At 56.7% G+C, this 18,002-nt stretch overlaps 6 protein-coding genes across 6 annotated transcripts; 3 read left to right on the forward strand and 3 right to left on the reverse strand.

The window, feature by feature from the left end:
* Positions 1 to 399: 399 nt before the first annotated feature.
* CORC01_08293 (glutathione peroxidase) lies at positions 400 to 987 on the reverse strand (the record flags this gene model as incomplete). The annotated part of the gene is made up of 2 exons (XM_022619926.1): positions 400 to 863; positions 945 to 987. The coding sequence occupies 2 exons, from the start codon at positions 985 to 987 to the stop codon at positions 400 to 402; spliced, it is 507 nt and encodes a 168-aa protein (XP_022473530.1).
* Positions 988 to 2,409: 1,422 nt separating this feature from the next.
* On the forward strand, positions 2,410 to 3,988 carry CORC01_08294 (FAD dependent oxidoreductase; the record flags this gene model as incomplete). Its single annotated transcript, XM_022619927.1, has 3 exons — positions 2,410 to 2,563; positions 2,626 to 3,547; positions 3,634 to 3,988. 3 exons carry the CDS (start codon positions 2,410 to 2,412, stop codon positions 3,986 to 3,988), a joined length of 1,431 nt encoding a protein of 476 aa, XP_022473531.1.
* Positions 3,989 to 4,577: 589 nt separating this feature from the next.
* On the reverse strand, positions 4,578 to 5,549 carry CORC01_08295 (dihydrodipicolinate synthetase; the record flags this gene model as incomplete). Its single annotated transcript, XM_022619928.1, has 1 exon — positions 4,578 to 5,549. One exon carries the CDS (start codon positions 5,547 to 5,549, stop codon positions 4,578 to 4,580), a length of 972 nt encoding a protein of 323 aa, XP_022473532.1.
* Positions 5,550 to 9,706: 4,157 nt separating this feature from the next.
* CORC01_08296 (oxidoreductase family protein) lies at positions 9,707 to 11,072 on the forward strand (the record flags this gene model as incomplete). Its single annotated transcript, XM_022619929.1, has 3 exons — positions 9,707 to 9,730; positions 9,788 to 9,950; positions 10,009 to 11,072. The coding sequence occupies 3 exons, from the start codon at positions 9,707 to 9,709 to the stop codon at positions 11,070 to 11,072; spliced, it is 1,251 nt and encodes a 416-aa protein (XP_022473533.1).
* Positions 11,073 to 12,124: 1,052 nt separating this feature from the next.
* Positions 12,125 to 13,833, reverse strand: CORC01_08297 (major facilitator superfamily transporter; the record flags this gene model as incomplete). The annotated part of the gene is made up of 2 exons (XM_022619930.1): positions 12,125 to 12,435; positions 12,492 to 13,833. 2 exons carry the CDS (start codon positions 13,831 to 13,833, stop codon positions 12,125 to 12,127), a joined length of 1,653 nt encoding a protein of 550 aa, XP_022473534.1.
* A 1,409-nt stretch (positions 13,834 to 15,242) lies between these two features.
* CORC01_08298 (uncharacterized protein) lies at positions 15,243 to 17,900 on the forward strand (the record flags this gene model as incomplete). The annotated part of the gene is made up of 1 exon (XM_022619931.1): positions 15,243 to 17,900. The coding sequence occupies one exon, from the start codon at positions 15,243 to 15,245 to the stop codon at positions 17,898 to 17,900; it is 2,658 nt and encodes an 885-aa protein (XP_022473535.1).
* Between the last annotated feature and the right edge of the window lie 102 nt (positions 17,901 to 18,002).

Raw genomic sequence — 18,002 nt, forward strand, 5'->3', positions numbered from 1 at the left:
CACGACCATATCAAGCCTTGGAAATTCTCGAGGGCCTCAATAAGTGAATATGGCGCATAGCCATTGGAGAGCAGCGTCAGTTTGTTCATGGTTATCTTGCTGACGTCATGGAATTAATGAATCTACGGAAGGATCGTTTTGAGAATGTCCTGTAGGTTTATTTCAACTACACTGACGTCTCCGCATCCTCACTTACACTTCATGGAGATCTTTAACAGAGTAAATCACTTTATTGATTCATTTTGCTATTTATCCTCCGTGCATAGTAAACCGAAGGGAGTTTGACGCTTGTCAGCTGCACCACGAGACCCGTCACTAGCTCAGATTTGCTGAACCAGCGACCAGGGCTCCATGATGAACAGCCCAACACGCTCTGGGTATCATTCTTTCCTCTCGCGTTTATTTCTGCTCCAGCTCGTCGAGAATGGGCTTCTCCAAGCTCTCGGGCTTGGTAGTGCTGGCCCAGCGACCCTTGACCTGGCCGTCGCGGCCGACGAGGAACTTTTCAAAGTTCCACTTGATGCGCTTGAGGCCCATGATGCCGGGCTTCTCCTCCTTGAGCCACTGGAAGAGGGGGTTGGCGGTGTCGCCGTTGACGTCAATCTTTTGCATGATGGGGAAGGAGACGCCGTAGTTGACCTGGCAGAAGTTCTGGATTTCGTCGTCGGAGCCGGGCTCCTGGCCACCAAACTGGTTGCAGGGGAAGCCGAGGACGACGAAGTCATCGCCGTGCTTCTCCTTGATGTCCTTGTAGAGCTTCTCGAGGCCGGCGTACTGCGGGGTGAAGCCGCACTTGGAGGCCGTGTTGACGACGAGGACGACCTTGCCTTTGTAGTCGGCGAGGGGGACCTCTTGGCCGCGCTCTGTTTTGAGGAGGAGAACATGTCAGCGAAACAAGTTTCAGGTTCCTTGGTCAGCGCGCGCGGCAATCAAATCACACGTACTGTCCAAGGGCTTGAAGTCGTAGAAGCCTGTTGCTGATGCCATTGCTGCGGTTGTGTGGATTTGCTGTTGCTTTTCTGCGATAGCTCTGAAATTACCCCGCAATTGGTGCTTGTTGGTAAAATGCGGTCGCTTTGGCGATGATGCACGAGTTGTGAGCGAGTTGATGTAGAGAAAGAAGAGTCGAGGATGATGCACAGCTACGGGAGCAGTGGTTGTTATGGAAGAGAAAGCTTTGGTATGTAGTTGACGAAACATGCCATGTGTGACGCCACGAGGGAGAAATTGGAGATGTAGGGACGGGAAGTACGCCGTCTTTCCTTTCTGCTGCCGGGACAAAGTTTCAATCCGGTTTCCAATGGGCCCCCGGGCACGGGCGTGCACTCGCATCGAGGCTACTCGACTACCTACACCCAACATAGCATGTACCTTTTTCTGTACTCTGCCGTCTAATACCGTTAGTGTTGCACCATCACACTACCAACGCCTCTACAGATATGCACTTTGACACCTCGAGTGGGGCAGAACAAGAGGGTCTTCGGTCATTGTGGGGCTCCGTCGCGATGGAAGCGGGAGGGTCGACAAGCTCTGCATCGGCCGAGGTACGGAACGGCATTTTCTGGTGCCATTTTGTTTCAATTCAGACGTCCCGAAGTTGCGGATTTAGTTGTCCTTGCCGATGGATACCAGAGTATCAGACAATGCATCGTCGGTCACTAGTTGCTCAACTTCCGCGGCATCCTTTGCTACAGAAATTTTACTAACAAGACCACTGACAAATCATGTCTATAACAACAGGTTGATTTGAGAATACAGATTCACTACCTGCTAGCTCCAGAAGCGAACGCGAGACCCGGCTCTCTTCATGTGAGTGTGGAGCCAGTCGGTTGAATGCGTTGTTCCGGTGCCCGAGTCGGCCAGTCCAGACGGGTTTGAAGCATCGACTTTGTCCAGCACCAACTTTGAAGTCCGGGTCTTCCGTAGCGGTGGACTGGCCGAGTCGAGGCAACACCACCGAGGAGGTCGGGGAGGGGCTCCTTCCCTCCCACTTGGTTCATGACGTTAACCATCCATCCGTTGTTAATTACTAAGCTTTCTGGGCCGAGCCGAGGCGGATCAACGCTTGATCCGTCATAGCTTCCTCGCCGAGGTAATTTCCATATTTGGAATGCAAGCTATATCCCGGGCCAATTGCCGTCCCTGGCTCTCATCCTCCAATCCTCAGTTGCGAACCACCCCGAATCACGTCACGCTGTTCGGGGCTTTGCTGCAATCCACTATCCACTCAAAGATACCTACCCTGGAGAGGAGGGGGAGGGGCCGCGACCCGGCCGCAGTCCACACAGAGTCTCGTTCTATCAACGGCCCGCGGCCGTTACTACCCGCTATCGATAAGGAACTACCCCGCCCCGGACCGTGCTCTCGAGCTCGAACTCGACCGCGGGACGGCCGCCCCGCGGTGACGAAATGCCCGCCGTCAGGAAGAAGACGAAGAAGCAGCGGCGCGAGAAACGGCAACTGGACATTGCAAGACGGATACTGGAGGAAGAGGCCTTTTCAACACTAACACCGCCCTTACCAGCCATGGATCCCCAAGCGAAACGGAACATTGTCATCGTCGGTACGTCTACAACAGGGTGGTCGTCGTCGCCGCTCGTAGGTTTCCTCGTAGACTGATATCAGGAGGCGCAGGTGGTGGCATCATCGGTTCCACAACGGCATACTTCCTCACCAGACACCCAAAATATAACCCTGCTCTGCACCGCATCACCATCCTCGAGGCCACCGCCATCGCATCGGGCGCCTCTGGCAAAGCGGGCGGCTTGCTCGCCCTCTGGGCTTACCCCGCATGCCTCGTCCCGCTGTCGTACCGCCTGCACAAGGAGCTCGCCGCGGAGCACGGCGGCGAGAAGCGGTGGGGGTACCGGAGGCTCAACTGCGGTAGCTTCGAGGCCCGCGTCACGAAGCACAAGCTGGAAACTCTGAAGCAAGCCGCCGCCAAGCCTGAAGCGGTCGCCCCCGGCGCCAACGACGGCGAGCAGGAAAAGGGGTGGGAGAGGCTCCCTAAGCAGGACGAGGCTGCCGAGGCCATGCTGCGGGATTCGGGCGTGCCGGAGGACCTCGACTGGATCGACCGGGCCGCTGTCGAGACCTATGCGGAGATGGGTAGGCCCGGGGCGACGGAGACGGCGCAGGTGCATCCTTACGACTTTACAACGTCGATGGCAGCGCTGGCTCAGGAAAAAGGCGTCAAGGTGCGGACGAACGCGCAGCTGAAGAGCATTAACTTCTCCGGCGAGGGCGGCGGCGTCAAGAGCGTCGAGTACCTCGACCGCGAATCCAACGAGACCCGGACAATCGACGACGTGACGGATGTCCTGGTGTCCGCCGGACCGTGGACCGGCCGTCTGCTGCCGCGGTCCAAGGTCACAGGCCTGCGGGCCCACAGCGTCGTTTACAACGCCGACGTCAGCCCCTACGCCGTCTTCACCAGCATCAAGCTCCCAGCTGACTTTGTGCCCGAGCACCGAGTCAGCAACGGTCAAAAGAGGAAACACAAGCGCGTCGTCGACCCGGAGATTTACGCTCGGCCGTACGGCGAGGTGTACGCATGCGGTTGGTTCACCCTTCCCCTCCCTTCCCCAGATGCAGAACACCAGACCCAAGTCATCGAAACATTGAAGCTTACAGCAATTTCCCCACTCCAGGCGAACCAGACGAAGACGCACCGCTACCGGACACGGCCGACAAGGTCCAAGTAGACGAGGCCAACTGCGACGACATCATTTCGTACATCGCCACCGTCAGCCCAGCCCTGGCAGCCGCCTCCATCAAGGCAAAGCAGGCGTGCTACCTCCCACAGCACGAGTCCGGGCCCCTCATCGGCGCGACGTCGGTGCCTGGTTTGTGGCTCGCGGCCGGCCACACGTGCTGGGGTATCCAGAACGGCCCCGCGACGGGCAAGCTCATGTCCGAGTACATACTTGACGGCAAGCCCGCCAGCGCCGATATTTCGGAGCTGGATCCGAGGCGGTATAGGGTGTAGATGTGGCAACATTTTCAGAGCGGTATGAAGCGGAAGTTGGCACTAGAAACTGTGCTGGGCGCCAATAGACAACAATAACGTAGACGAATGATGAATGAAAACATGAACGATTTTGAAATTCATACAAAAAAAGAGGTTCTATTATGAGGCTCCCTATGATGCTAGGCCAAAGGATGCTATCTCTGACTATGCGCTCCTAGTACAAGAGTTGTTGGTGATGTTACCAGCAAATGCAACCTCTTATCCCAATCGTTATTCCTACCAAAAAACTCCCTTTAAAACTATCGATAGATGCCTGCCCACTGCGTTTTCCTTTTTTTTGGGGGGGGAAGGGGGGTCAGGAAGAGCCAAAGTCCGAGTTATGTGAGGGTAGTAATAGTGGGTGTGTCAAGGGGGTAGCCAAAGCTCGGCATAGCATCACCCCGGACATTCTTCCGAGACCCCCACGGCTGGTGATCGGTGGGAGGACGTTTACCCCACCATCTGCCACGCCGGGCAAAAGTGCCCACACATAATGGTCTGTTTTTCCTTCCTCTCATCATCTATCATGAGTGCGTGAAATCATGACCAGAGAGCCGCCGCGTTCCAATTAGAGCGAGTTCTCAATCTCCATCACCTCCTTGATCCCCTCCTCAATAGACGAGGTGCGGGCCTTCTCCAGACGTCTCAGGGGCCGTCTGGGGAAGCCTCCGTAGCCGTAGTAGCTCTGGATGGCGCCCTTGGTGCCGGCGATGGCGGCCTTTGTCAGGAACCAGTCGCCGCGGCTGAGCTTCTTCTGGAGCTCAATGGCCTCGTCCCTCTTGCCCTCCGAGTAGAGGTTCCACACCTTGACGCAGACCTTGGGCATGACGTTCGCGCCGCCGGCGATGATGCCGCTGCCGCCGCTGGCGAGGGTCTGGGCCGTGAAGTCGCATATGCCACCAAAGGCCATGTAGCCGGAGCCCTCTGACCAAGGGGTCTTTGCGTTGGTGGCGAGGGCCACGCGGGTCAGCTTGCCCGTGTTGCCGCAGGTGAACTTTGTGCCGACGATGTTGGGGTGCTCAGCCAGCTTGATGAGCAGGTCGCTGTCCATGTCGATGCCGGACACGGCGCCGGGGTAGTTGTAGAGGACGAGGGGAATGGGGCTCTGGTCGGCGACGGCGATGAAGTAGTCGTAGATGGCCTGCTCGTCCATCTGGGCGCGGAAGTAGGAGGGGGGGAGGATGAGAGAGTAGTCGGCGCCGACCTCGATGGCGGCCTTGGAGAGCTCAATGGTGCCGCGGACGCTGCCCTCGGTGGCGCCGAGGATGATGGGGGTGCTCTGGAAGCCGGCGGCGTCGAGAGCCTCACGGGTGGCCTTGGTCACGGCCAGCTTCTCCTCCCGCGTGCAGTGGGCAGCCTCCCCGTTGGAGCCCATGACAACCAGGCCAGCGAGACCGGCTTTGGCCAGACGCTCGGCGTGCTTTTTGATGGTGGGGATGTCGAGATCTTCCGTCTCGGGGTCGAAGAAGGTCATGGTGGGGGCGTAGATGCCGACGGGGAGGGGGCGGCGAGCGCCACTGCTTCCGTTGGAGACAGTCATGATGAGCTGGTAGTGGTGGGCGAGCTGGATGGATGAGAGCTGTGAAGAAAGTGTGAGTGAGAGGGGCAGACCAGAGTGGTGAAAGCGCACAGGAGAGGAGTGGAATAAGTGGTGAGAAGAGGTGACAGGTACTGACCAGAGAGGTGGGCAGAGGCCGGCGTCGTATTTATAGGAGAGAGAAGGAAGAGAAATGACGAAGAAGGTTTCTCGTGAGCTAATGGGCCTGCTCCAGTATCAGCAGGCCCGCGTGGGGTGGGATGAGTCTAGAAATAAATATTTGACACGTCGCGAGGGACTTGCTCGTGTGGACATTGGCCCGAACTATCGAGCATCGTGTAGACTGGAATCCAAGACCGGAGAAGCTAACGACTGCACGACAGGGCCACTTTGGGACGCTCCTTTGCACACCAGTTGGGGGAGGGAGGGGGGGGGGCAATCGGAAACTACTTTGGAGTAAAAAGACGCTAAGAGAGATGGAGAAGGGGGTGGAGTGTGCAGAGTGGAGTGTGTATTATGTAGAGTTGAGGTGCGTCGCCGGTACTGCGGCAAGCGGTTCCTGTTTCCAGCTGAAGCTGTTTCCAGGTAGTTCAGGAGATGATGAGACTTTGGTGTCCATTTCCTGCTCTTTCATGGCCTTCAACGGGTTGAAAGAACATTGTTGGTCAAGCTAAAGGGGTTGCAGAGGTCTTGACTGAGAACACTAACAGCATTAGCGAGTATGAAGCCGGTTCTCTGCCTCCAAGTCACATAGCGAGGGAGATGTCCCTGGGTTCTCAGCCATGGCGGGGTATTTGCAGATGTCGAGGGAAACAAGTCGTCACAAGACGAGAGGCATCCGAGACAACCAAGAGACTTCCCCTGAACCTCCAGCCCAACATCGCCCACTCACGTCCGTCGTCCGTGGGCTCCGGTAATAGACGGTAGCGAGGACGCATCTGCTGTAGCCCTGTGTCGTGGACAGGATCTGCTGGGAAGATGAAATGCGCCAATGAGCCAGATGCTCCCGGCCGATGCCACGAGATCTGCATGGAGGCAGCCAGCGCAGGGCTGGGTGGTATCCGGAATCTGGAATCGTACGTGGAAGACAACGCGAGACGGTAATGAGGAAAAGGCCATCATTGGGGAGAGGTGTAATACCGTGTAGTTCCGCCATGCACACAAGGGTCGTCGAACCCGCCCTTAGCATTAGCGCCGAAAAGGGACATGCACGCCTTCAGGACGGAGGTGCCTGGTAAATCATCCGGCGATTGGTCGCCGAGTCTCGGGGTTGCTCGCCCGTCGTGCATAAGTTGAACTTTCCCCGTAATCTTCTTTTGATCTATCGACACCGCCTAGGGAGAATAGTAGACACACTAAGTGGTAAAATGGAGAACATGGAAATGACGAGAGCCATGACAGCAGTGGAACATGATACAGAGGGTACTGAAATTCTGCGGTCAGCAAAAAGTGGTGGAAAAGACGTCTTGCCATACTGTGGAAACGTACGAGCAATAGTAAGCTATGCTCTGCGCCAGCGATGCGTGCCTCTCTGGCATGTCCCGGTCACTGCCGGTCAGCTCCGGTGACCGCAGCCGGTGGCCGGCGGGAGAGAACCGGCATTGGGTATAAAACTGTTGAGCATCTAGCAGATGGGATGGCGCAGTGCATTGCTGTAACCTCTCCTTGACGATATGTGAGAGGTTGGCATGGATTTGTGCTCCGTTGAAGGGTTGGAGAAGAGTGAACTGATGGAAATGGGAGTGGCCTGAGTGGACGGAGAAACCACCTCCAAGATTTTCCGCCAATAGAAACCCAAGTATTGGGTCTAGGAGGGTTAGTGGGGTGTCTCTGTGTTCAGTGGAGATGCCGTCGGGTGGTATCTCAGACTGAGAGTTTGAGCAGGCGCGGAGGGGCACGAGGGTACAGCCATCAGGGCTAGAACGGGATGGACGACCCAGATGAATAGGAAACCAAGTACGGAGTGCGTCCGACCTCACGGGCCGTGATCAACCTGAAAATCGCATGTACATAGACAAGACACATGTACGAATATGCTGAGTATTCGGGGTATTTGCCAAGGTGCGTATGGCCTAGAGTCTACCTTCTGGCGTAAAAGAAGTCCTTCTTAGGTATGGCGGTCCTGAGTTGAGTCCAACATTCGGGTAAAGTCGCGCAAAATCTCAAAGACTGTTTGTAGTCTTGAGGGCAATGAATCACAACTCACCGGATTGCCGACCAATGCGATTTTGCTCTTTTAGCCGGTTGGAGAGGGATAAATTATCGGATTCTGCATGCGATGCTTCTTGTCTCGCAGGTGAAGGATCCCATCGCCCGGTTCTATGTGGAGCGGGGAAACCTGGTGCGTGTTTCGGTATGGATGAATATTACTGCAGAGGTTGCAACAGCCTGCATGAGATCCCTCGATGGTATATTTCAATCGACAAGAGAGGTTGGGATGATGCATCGCCGCACCTGCTCAGCGCTGTTAAAAGCAGCAGGAATCCGTCAACTCGAGAAGTTGTTCAAAGATCTGGTATGTTTTGGTCAGGGACTGACAAAAGGTACTTCGGGTAGGTACTTTGAACCAGCAGTCATCCATGTCACGAGGTGACGCGGGGCAGATGGGGCGTGGGGGCGGGGAACGGAGCTAGTCCAACTGAGACTTACACCCGTTGCGTTGTCGATGCACACAGCATTTAGAGGTCTGTCTCCCTGGACGTGCGAAGGCTGTCCAAGTGAAGTCTGTTTAATGCCCAAATAAAACTTGGAGAAAATGAGTTTCTTTGAATCTTTCTACCCAAAACTGAGTGCCTAAAGGTATTCGGGCTCGCTCTCGGTTTCTGGAAAGCCTTGGCCTGCGTTGAGCTATGGTACAGCACTGGGGTTGATATTTCTGTGACACGGCCCCTCAGCCATTGGATTACAGATGGTTTATTACCGGCGTTCATTGCTCCAACTGGCCACTCGTCCAGATAAATTGGCATTACTTTCCATTGCCAAATCCACACGTTACTAGGCCGACTGCTAACACGGAATGAGGCACCTGACGGAGATCTGATGGAGTACACCAATCGAATCCCAATGGAAGAACGGCACGCCGCAGCCCCACACTTGGGATTCCCACAGCCCCTCCCCCTCCCCCTCATCCCACTTTTTCTGCCCCTCCATATGTCTCGTACTAGGTAATGTACCTACCTAAGGTAAGTCCTCGGTCGCAAAGCCGCAATTCGTAAATGTCTTCACTCTGGGCAATCATCTTGTGACTGAGACAAGAAATGGGCAGAATGAACTTCAAGTAGGAATCGCTTCTAAGGCATTTTAGAATTGTTTGCAATGCAAGCCACACCATGACTACCGGAAAGGAGGGCGTGGCGGCGCATCTTCCGTCGTGGACTGATGACGCCGGTGCCCCTCCGAACACCGGCACCGTGGCTTCGGTCATGCTCGGGATGTGTTTCCGGAGACAGCTACAGGACTTTTCTCTCCCATTCTTTTCTTTCCTCCACACTAGGCACAAGTTTCCATTCATGCAATCAATAGTTGTCCGCAAGTCTTACTTGCTTCTTTCACGTGCCTCTCGCACATCGTGTTGGTACTATTTTACGCTGAATAATGACCTATACATAGGTATGCCGTGCCATTTGTACAATCTTGAGTTATTTCGACGAGGCAAGCCAAGAGGAACCGCCAGAGGAAATTATCCCAAAGACTCACTACGCTCCTCTCCATCGTACTGTCTGAGCGGATCAGTTCAGCGCCTGGGCTGGGGGAGCCGGCGCACGGCGGAGTGCGGGGCTGATAAATCCCTCCAATTGCCTTTCCCCCTCCTGTGCCCCTCAATTTATCCGGGCCCAGCTTGTCGTGGAGTAGCTACTACACCAGACAAGACGAGACGGGAGCTCCCCTTGGCCGCCATGCCACAGCGAGCTTCGTCCCAAGAAAAACATTCTTGGCCTGCCCATTGTTGCCCGTTGCCTCTCTCATCGGTGCTCCCTCGCTGCCTCTCGCCCGAGCTCTTGTGCCACTTAGCCCGTCGATAATCTCCCACCCCCTCTTATATAGACCTTAGCTTTCGCCGTCCGTCCTAGCTCTAGGGTTCCCTCTTCTCCATCACTCTCAAACTTTCCTCCCCCTCTCACGCAATAACTCAAACCATTGAAAGAAAAGACGCGACCAAAATGGAGCCTCTCAATGTCTTGATGGTGAGTCAATTCCCACACGTACCGCTCAGTCCCAGTTACTGATTCCACCATCACCAGGTTGGTACCGGAGAGTACACCACCGGCTTTGTCGGTGGCGGTGCCTCTGGCTCGGACAAGAAAGTGGGTGTCGTCGGCCTGACTCTCTTTGACTTGAGGAGAAGAGGCAAGGTCAACCAGCTGGGCATGGTCGGCGTCAATGGCACAAAGTTCCCCGCCATTAGTACGTAGGAACCGCTTCCCGAGCAAGATTGTCGAGGTGACATGCTGACCGGCTGAAGGGGAACATCTCCACAAGAACATCACCCAGGCCTACAACGGCCTGGACACCTCCTTCGACTCATACCCCGCCAACGACAAGAAGGACCCCGACTCGTACAAGACGGCCATCGACGCCCTCAAGGCCGGTGACGCCATCACCATCTTCACCCCCGACACCACCCACTACCCCATTGCGCTCTACGCCATCGAGCGCGGCATCCACGTACTCCTGACCAAGCCCGCCGTCAAGGACCTGGAGCACCACCAGGCCCTCATCGAGGCCGCCGAGAAGAAGGGCGTCTACGTCTTCATCGAGCACCACAAGCGCTTCGATCCGGCCTACTCAGACGCCCGCTTCAAGGCCCAGAAGCTCGGCGACTTCAACTACTTTTACAGCTACATGTCCCAGCCCAAATCCCAGCTGGAGACCTTCAAGGCCTGGGCCGGCGTCGACTCGGACATCTCTTACTACCTCAACAGCCACCACGTCGACATCTGCGACTCCATGGTCACGCAACAAGGCTTCGTCCCCGTAAAAGTCTCCGCCTCGGCGTCAAAGGGCATCGCCACCGACCTCGGCTGCGACCCGGCCACCGAGGACACAATCTCCGTTCTCGTCCACTGGGAGAAGACGGGTGACCCCACCAGAAAGGCCACGGGCGTCTACACCGCCAGCTGGACCGCGCCGCAGCGCGCCGGCGTCCACTCGAACCAGTACTTCCACTACCTCGCCGCCAACGGCGAGATCCGCGTCGACCAGGCCAAGCGCGGCTACGACGTCGCCGACGACTCGGCGGGCCAGCTCATGTGGTACAACCCCTTTTACATGCGCTACGCGCCCGATGAGGACGGCAACTTCAACGGCCAGACCGGCTACGGCTACATCTCGCTCGAGAAGTTCGTCGACGGCTGCAGGCAGGTCAATTCGGGCCAGCTCAAGCCCAAGGACCTCGACGCAAAGGGCCTGCCCACCCTCAAGAACACCATCGCCACCACGGCCATTCTCCACGCCGGCAGGAAAAGCATCGACGAGAACCGCGAGATCAAAATTGAGGTCAATGACGGTGTCTGGAAGTTGGTGTGAAGGGGGCATGGTGATACACTGACGTATGTGTGACGACCTGTGGCCATGTGTAGGGCTTATATACCATCTGCTTTTTACGTTGAATGAAATCAAATCATGACATGAACAGTAGGCCCTTGAGTTGCGAGGAACCGAGTTACTCTCACATGAACCGAACCGATAGACGTGAAGCCAGAGTATTTGGCAAGGCCCTCATCCCGTCCATCGTATTTCCCAGACAACCGTTTAGACAGCAGCGTGAGCTACTTGAGACGAGGTTCATCTGATGAATAGTCGTTGCTCCTACCCCGGAAGAACCAATCAGACACCTCAGCCAATGATGGAAAGTTTAGTTGATTCATCACCACTGGAAACCGTTCAATGTCTAGATTCTTCCTCCCGAGACCTATGAGCTTGTCAGCGCCCAATAAGAAGCCAGCAAGCCACCACATCACATCGAGCGACTACATCTGAGCTGACGCCAATCGAGGTCAATGGCATCCGCAACTATGGTCTAGGAGATTGTGCTTGACTCAAGGGATGCCTCGTCTTGGTGTCTTACACGCACCGGTGTGAGGTTTCCCCGCATACTTGGTTCATCATGGATGCTGGTGGAGGCCCATCCATCACACCTTCCAAGTCCTCTGGCACTCTGATGGACGACGCCATGCCCCAAGCCAGTTTGCCATATGCCTCAAATCCATTGGTAGGCTAGGTCAGCGCACTCGGCATGGTCGGTTCGCCCGGATGTTCAAAGTCACCTCGGCTTGAGGAGTTGAGGATGGGCAGTATCATGTTCCACCCCATGATCAATGGTCGAGAACAACAGTAGTTGTATTGACAGCAGATGTGTTCCTTCCATCTCTTTGTGGTAGATTAACAGAAGGGACCATAAACGACTCAGTCATGATTCTATCTTCTACGTTGATATTGGGTCAAAAGACTTTTCTAGATACGGGGCCAAGAAGTCGTGAGATAATCTGAAAGCACTGGCCATCTTAATATGAAGCCAGCCGAGATTTTCTGCCAATGAGCGCCGTGATGGGCATGACATTACAAGTCGCGGCCGCCCTTCATCTTCTTTCCAAGGTCGAGTGAAGAACATGTTGTCTCATCAAGGAAATAAAGACGAGGGCAAGAATCGATAGTCCGAGCATAGTGTACCACACGCTGCCAAACGCCTCCCTGAAGGAGTCTATCACGCCCGGCTTCCATCCAGGGGGGAGGTTCTTCAGCTCGTCGAGATCGTCCCTGATCCGGCCAATGATCTCGGCAGCGTTCGGGTAATCGCCAAATCGATCCCACAGCTTGACCCTTAGAACGTTCTGATACACGGCGGACCCGATGGTGATGCCAATGGTGCCCCCAAGACTGCGGGCCAGGTCTACAAATATCAATCAGTCTCTGCAGACGGCTACCATGTCACCAAGAATGACTTACATGTTGCTGACGTTATGACCGCTTGCTGCGAATGGTCGACGGCAGCGATGCAGCCGAGTAACGTAATGGTCAGCATGGCCCCGTAGCCTCCGCCCACCAGGAAGAAGACAACGTAATTGACCCAAGCCGGCGTGTTCTCGTTGAATTGCGTGAGGATGACGATGCCGATATTGAAGAGAACCAGGGCGCTAATGCCCGGGATCACGTATTTCCCGGTCTTCTTCATGATGTAGCCGGCACCAACGGACATGATGGAGACTCCCAGGGGCGACGTCAAGATCCGAAGGCCTGCTTGCGTGGCCGAGAGTCCGTTGACCTGGAGGTACAGCGGCACGTAAAATATGGCCATCATCATGACCATGGTGCACAGCAGGTTGGTCAGGCAGGCGGCGAGGATGGTCCGGTTAGCGAGCAAGCGGACGGGGATGATGGGCTGCTTGACCCTGCTCTCCCAGATGATGAAGCCGACAAAGGCCACGACGGAGAGGGGGATCGTCGTGAGCGGGAGGGGGTGGATCCAGGGCACGAGGTTCCCGCCGGCATTGAGGCCGAGAAGGAGGAGCACGAGGAAGGAAATTGTCAAAAAGACGCCAAAGAAGTCTATGCGCGCCAGGTAGGACTTGTCCGAGGCCTTTGGCGGCACTTTGACGAGGACGGCGACGAGGACGGCGGAGACGAGGACGGGCGGCACCTGCACGAGGAACGCGAGTCGCCAGCCCATGGCTGTGTGGTCGTTGATGAGCCCGCCGAATACGCCGCCGAGCATGGCGCCGGAGCCGTAGGCGATGTTGCCGATGCCCTGGTAGACGCCCCTCTGCCGTAAGGGAATGAGATCGGAGCCGAGAAAGGTGGAGATGGACATGAGGCCGCCGCCGCCGACGCCGGCGACAACGCGGCCGAAGATCATGACAGATTCGGTCCGCGCGAGGCCGCAGATGAGGTTGCCAGCGGCGAAGAAGAGGTTGCTGAAGACGAGACCGGGACCGCGGCCAAAGATGTCGGTCAGCCTGCCCGAGATGGGCTGGCAGGCGGCGTTGGAGATTAGGTAGGCCGTGGCGAGCCAGCTCATCAGGCTCAGGGACTTGAACTCGCTCGAGATGGGACCTGACAGGGTGGCGATGATTGTGCTGTCGATGGCGCCGAGGAAGACGCCAAAGTAGGAGGTGCCCAGGATGAGGGCCAGGCGGCCGCCGGAGACAGTGTCGGCGACGACGGTGGTCTCCTCGTCGTTGGCGGCGGCGGCGGTGCCATTGCTGGTGCTACTGCCGTTGAGCAGGGGCGTCGTCTCGGAGCTCTGTTCGGTAGCGGCCCGGCGGCGCGTTTGCTTTTCGTCTGCCGTCATTTTGGGGGTTTGGTCTCACACTCTTTGCTTCTTCTTCTTCTTCTTCTTCTTCAAACCTGATTCCCTTCACTGCATTGACCGTCGGGGGTTGAGTGAGCCCTTCAGAATCCTTCGTCAACGTCGTCAACGTCCGTCGTCGAGATGGGCGTATCCGTAGATAACGCTCGTTCGGGTCAAAGCTTTTGCATCTGTGTAAGCTTTCTACCTTGTCAGTGTGCCTTATGTAAGCTCCCGGAAAAGGATGGCATCGCTGAAGAAGATTCACAGTGACGGCAGTTCCCCGGACCCCGAAACTCGGCGCCCGCCCCTGGCAGCTGTGCCCGGCCGTCTGCCCGCAATAGGCAACCGCGCAGCACGCGCTGAGTGAGGTGCTACTCTGCGCAGAGGCTTGCGATAAGCCCAAATCAATGGTCGGTATCTCTGGTCACTGGTGTCAGACGCCCAGCCACAGAGGAATCAGCCCCGACTGATCTTCATTGACCTATCCAAAGCATCACGCCGAAGAGTTTATTGGGTTAGCACATCCCGAAGCATTGCGTACGCCTTCCTTATCTCACCTGCCATCGACAGAAACCTTGCAATCACGTCAGTGCCGATGTCGGTGTGCCCTGTCAATCTCACACGGCGCGCCTTCTTTCTTTAACTTCGCCCGTCTGCCTTTTGTCCTCATCTTGGCAGTGGGAAAGATTCATGTGTTTCGACTCGGTATTGAAAAAAAAAGAGATTGGAGGAAGCCATGATGCTGATGATGCTCCCTTCAATCAAGGGCCTCACACGCATCTCGCAACGGTCGGGTTTTGAAATCGGAAAGCGACGTTAACATGCCGGAAAACTCGCCCTCATTTCACAGCGATGGATCGATAAGCGACCGAGCACGCCCAGATCGAAATGGTCCAGCAGTATAGGTATGAGGTGGTTCTCTCTTTTATCTCTCTGCGCGAGTGTGCTATGAAGCGTCGTCTACCTGAAAAACCATGTGTCAAAATGACAGAAAAGGAATTTCAGGTAGAAATGGTTTTTGTTTCTTCCCCCATGTTGTTTGTACACGACGTTTGCTTCCCGAGAAAGAGTTGCCACTGAGGCCGCCGGAAAATGGCCTCAGTTTCCTCTCATCTCCACTTGACCATGTCCGGTGGTGTCTGACAACAGGCAAACTGCCCATCCAAAGCTTAGCGAGTAAACGAGGACACTCACGCCGAACAAGCATTCGGCATGAGAAAAAATGGCCTCAATTCGTTTCATTTCAAGTTGAATCAGCGCCGCTTGATAACTTCCACATGTTTTCCCGTATTTAAGCAGACTTGGCCAGTGTCTCTCACCTCACTTCTCACTCTCTCAGCATCACCACTCTTCACTGATTCACAACGTCGGGAACTCACTCCCTTTTCCAACAAATACAAACGTCAGAGATGGCGTCTTCCGACATTTTGTCCCAGACCCTTCACACCATCACAAGTGTGAAGCTCAGCCAATTGGATAAACAGAAAGCTTCATACGAGTCGGGGAAGCGAGCACTGCTAGACGATGCGGCGTATGAGACGGACAGCCGGAAAAGGGCCAAACTGTTGGTCGACCGGGTCGAAAAGCTTCCTGCCATGGCTCCCGTGGACGACGGCTCGCTGGTATCTATCGACAATCTCAAGCGTTTCGTCCAGCAAGCCGAGTATGACCCATGCGTTTCCGATAGCTTCCTCAACAACTACGAGAACACCATACGCAACGAGCTCGACGTCCAGTCGGCAAAGTATCGATATGCTGAACTCTACGGCAAGCTCGTCAATGAATGGATCTCCGCTGGAAAGGTCGCTGGACAGGGTGCCGAGTCGGGGTTCGTCCCCGTGGGCAGGGAGGAGATGCACCACCAACGAGCGACGTGGGAGAGCTATGTCTTCCATGCCAAGGAGACGGATAGCCAGGCCATTAAGAGCTACCTCGAGAGCCTGTTCATCTCACCCTCCAAGGACATCCACCGAGCATTCGAGGAGCTGAGGGAGAGCGTCAAGAAATTCCAGGAAACGTGGGACGCCGCTACACACTTTGACGAGGATTCCCTGATGAACACCATCCGCGGTCTCCTCCGAACGGACACCCTCACGGATCAGAAAAGGACGACGCTCAACGACTTTCTCAACAACAAGGTCGTTCTGCGCGAGATCGCCGACGTGCTAAACATGCGGATGCAGACCCGACAAAACTGGGCTTGGGACGGCGCGACCGAGGTCGACGTGCGGCGGCAACTCAACGGACGCTACCGTTTCTACCCGGACGACGACCTTCTGCAGGCCATCTTTATCCACCATATTGGCAAGCGGTGGGCCGTCAGGATGCGCGCGATTCTCATCACGTTTCTCGAAAGCCCGGGCGTGGAAAAGGATGCAACGAAGCCCATGAGCAAGGAAGACGTTCGCCGCCAACGGTTTTTCCTGAAAAAAGGTGCGCAAATCGAGAGCCCTGTTTCGGTGGAGAAGAAGCTCCGAGCGCACTTCAAGTCAGAGATCCTGCTGGACCAGCTGCCGCAGTCGGTGGCGGAGGAGCGCGGCGGCTACGGCTCGGACGGGAAGGAGAAGAAGGGTGACAGCCGCAAGTCGCACGTCGCCGTCGTGCAGAACCTCTTGCACCTCGTGCAGTCCGAGATCATCATGCAGACGCGGTTGGGGAGCGACGTGACGGTCATCCGGTCCGACCTCAAGTGGTTCGGCCCCAGCGTACCGCACTCGTCCATCTTCGCCGTGCTCGACTTCTTCGGCGTCGACGGGGAATGGATCAGCTTCTTCCGGCGGGTGCTCGAGTGCCCCTTACGCTTCAGCGGCGACCCGTCGGACGCGCCAGCCCAGATCCGAAGGAGAGGCACGCCCCTGAGCACACCCCTGGCGGACTTTGTTGCCGAGACCATGCTCTTCTGCATGGACTTTGCCGTCAACCAACAAGCCGATGGTTGCCGCCTCTACCGACTACACGATGACATGTGGCTATGGGGCGGCCTCGAGACCTGCACCCGGGCGTGGGAGACAATGACCGAGTTTGTCAACCTCACAGGGCTGGAATTCAACTGGGACAAGACGGGAAGCGTCAGGATCGCCGCCGCCGCCGCCGCTCCCCCGGTAGCCGGGTCGAACCAACAACAGTCCACGATGGGCACTATGACAACGGCCCAGGGGCGGCTGCCATCAGGCCATGTCGTGTGGGGATTCCTCAAGCTCGACCCCGTGTCGGGGCGGTTCCTCCTGGACCAGGACAAGATTGACGTGCACATTGACGAGCTGCGCCTGCAGCTGGAGGCGTGCAGCAGCGTGTTCGACTGGATCCAGGCGTGGAACATTTACGGCGCTCGCTTCTTCAAGACCAACTGCGCCCAGCTCGCCAACTGCTACTCCCGCCAGCACGTGGACAGCATGCTGGCGACGTTCCACCGCATCCAGGAGAGGCTGTTTGGCGCCGGCGGGGCTGGCGCGCACCTGAAGCGGCTGATTGGCGACCGGTTCGGCGTCGAGGATATCCCTGACGGCTACCTGTATTTCCCCGTCTCCCTGGGCGGCCTGGGACTCCAGAACCCCTTTATTCACCTCTACCTGATCCGCGACGACGTCATCGAGGACCCGGACGTGATCATGGACGACTTCCTGGCCGAGGAGGAGGCCGAGTACCGGTTCAAGAAGGCGGCCTACGAGGAGGACACGGGGGACAACGTCGACGTCGCCGGCGCCCGACACCACCCGCCGTGGCTGCTCGCGGACGACTACAGAGATCTACGGGAGCAGCCGTTCATGAGCTACGAGGAGTTTGCGCGGCACCGGAGGCGCACGTCGCCGGCGCTGAGCCGGGCGCTGGACAGGCTGCGGCACACGCCGGCCGCGAAGGCGATTGAACTCAGGGGCGAGGTGGAGGCCGCGCTTAAGACCACGCCGGCAGGCTGGTACGGACTTAGCGGCTACGAACAGTGGGTGTGCGGCCTCTACGGCAAGGACATGGTTGCCTGGTTCGGGAGCCTGGTCGTCGTGGACAAGGGGGTCCTGCCCACGGGTCTGCTTGACATGTTGCGGCAGAGCCGGTTCAAGTGGCGCGGTTGAAGGGAAAGAAGCCGAGGATGATGATGAAGAAGAGACGGGGGTGGGGGGGGGGGGGGGGGGGGGGGGGGGGGGGGGGCGGGGGGGGGGGGGGGGGGGGGGGGG

Source organism: Colletotrichum orchidophilum, assembly GCF_001831195.1.
Source record: "Colletotrichum orchidophilum strain IMI 309357 chromosome Unknown Scaffold_70.1, whole genome shotgun sequence".
Lineage (NCBI taxonomy): Eukaryota > Fungi > Ascomycota > Sordariomycetes > Glomerellales > Glomerellaceae > Colletotrichum > Colletotrichum orchidophilum.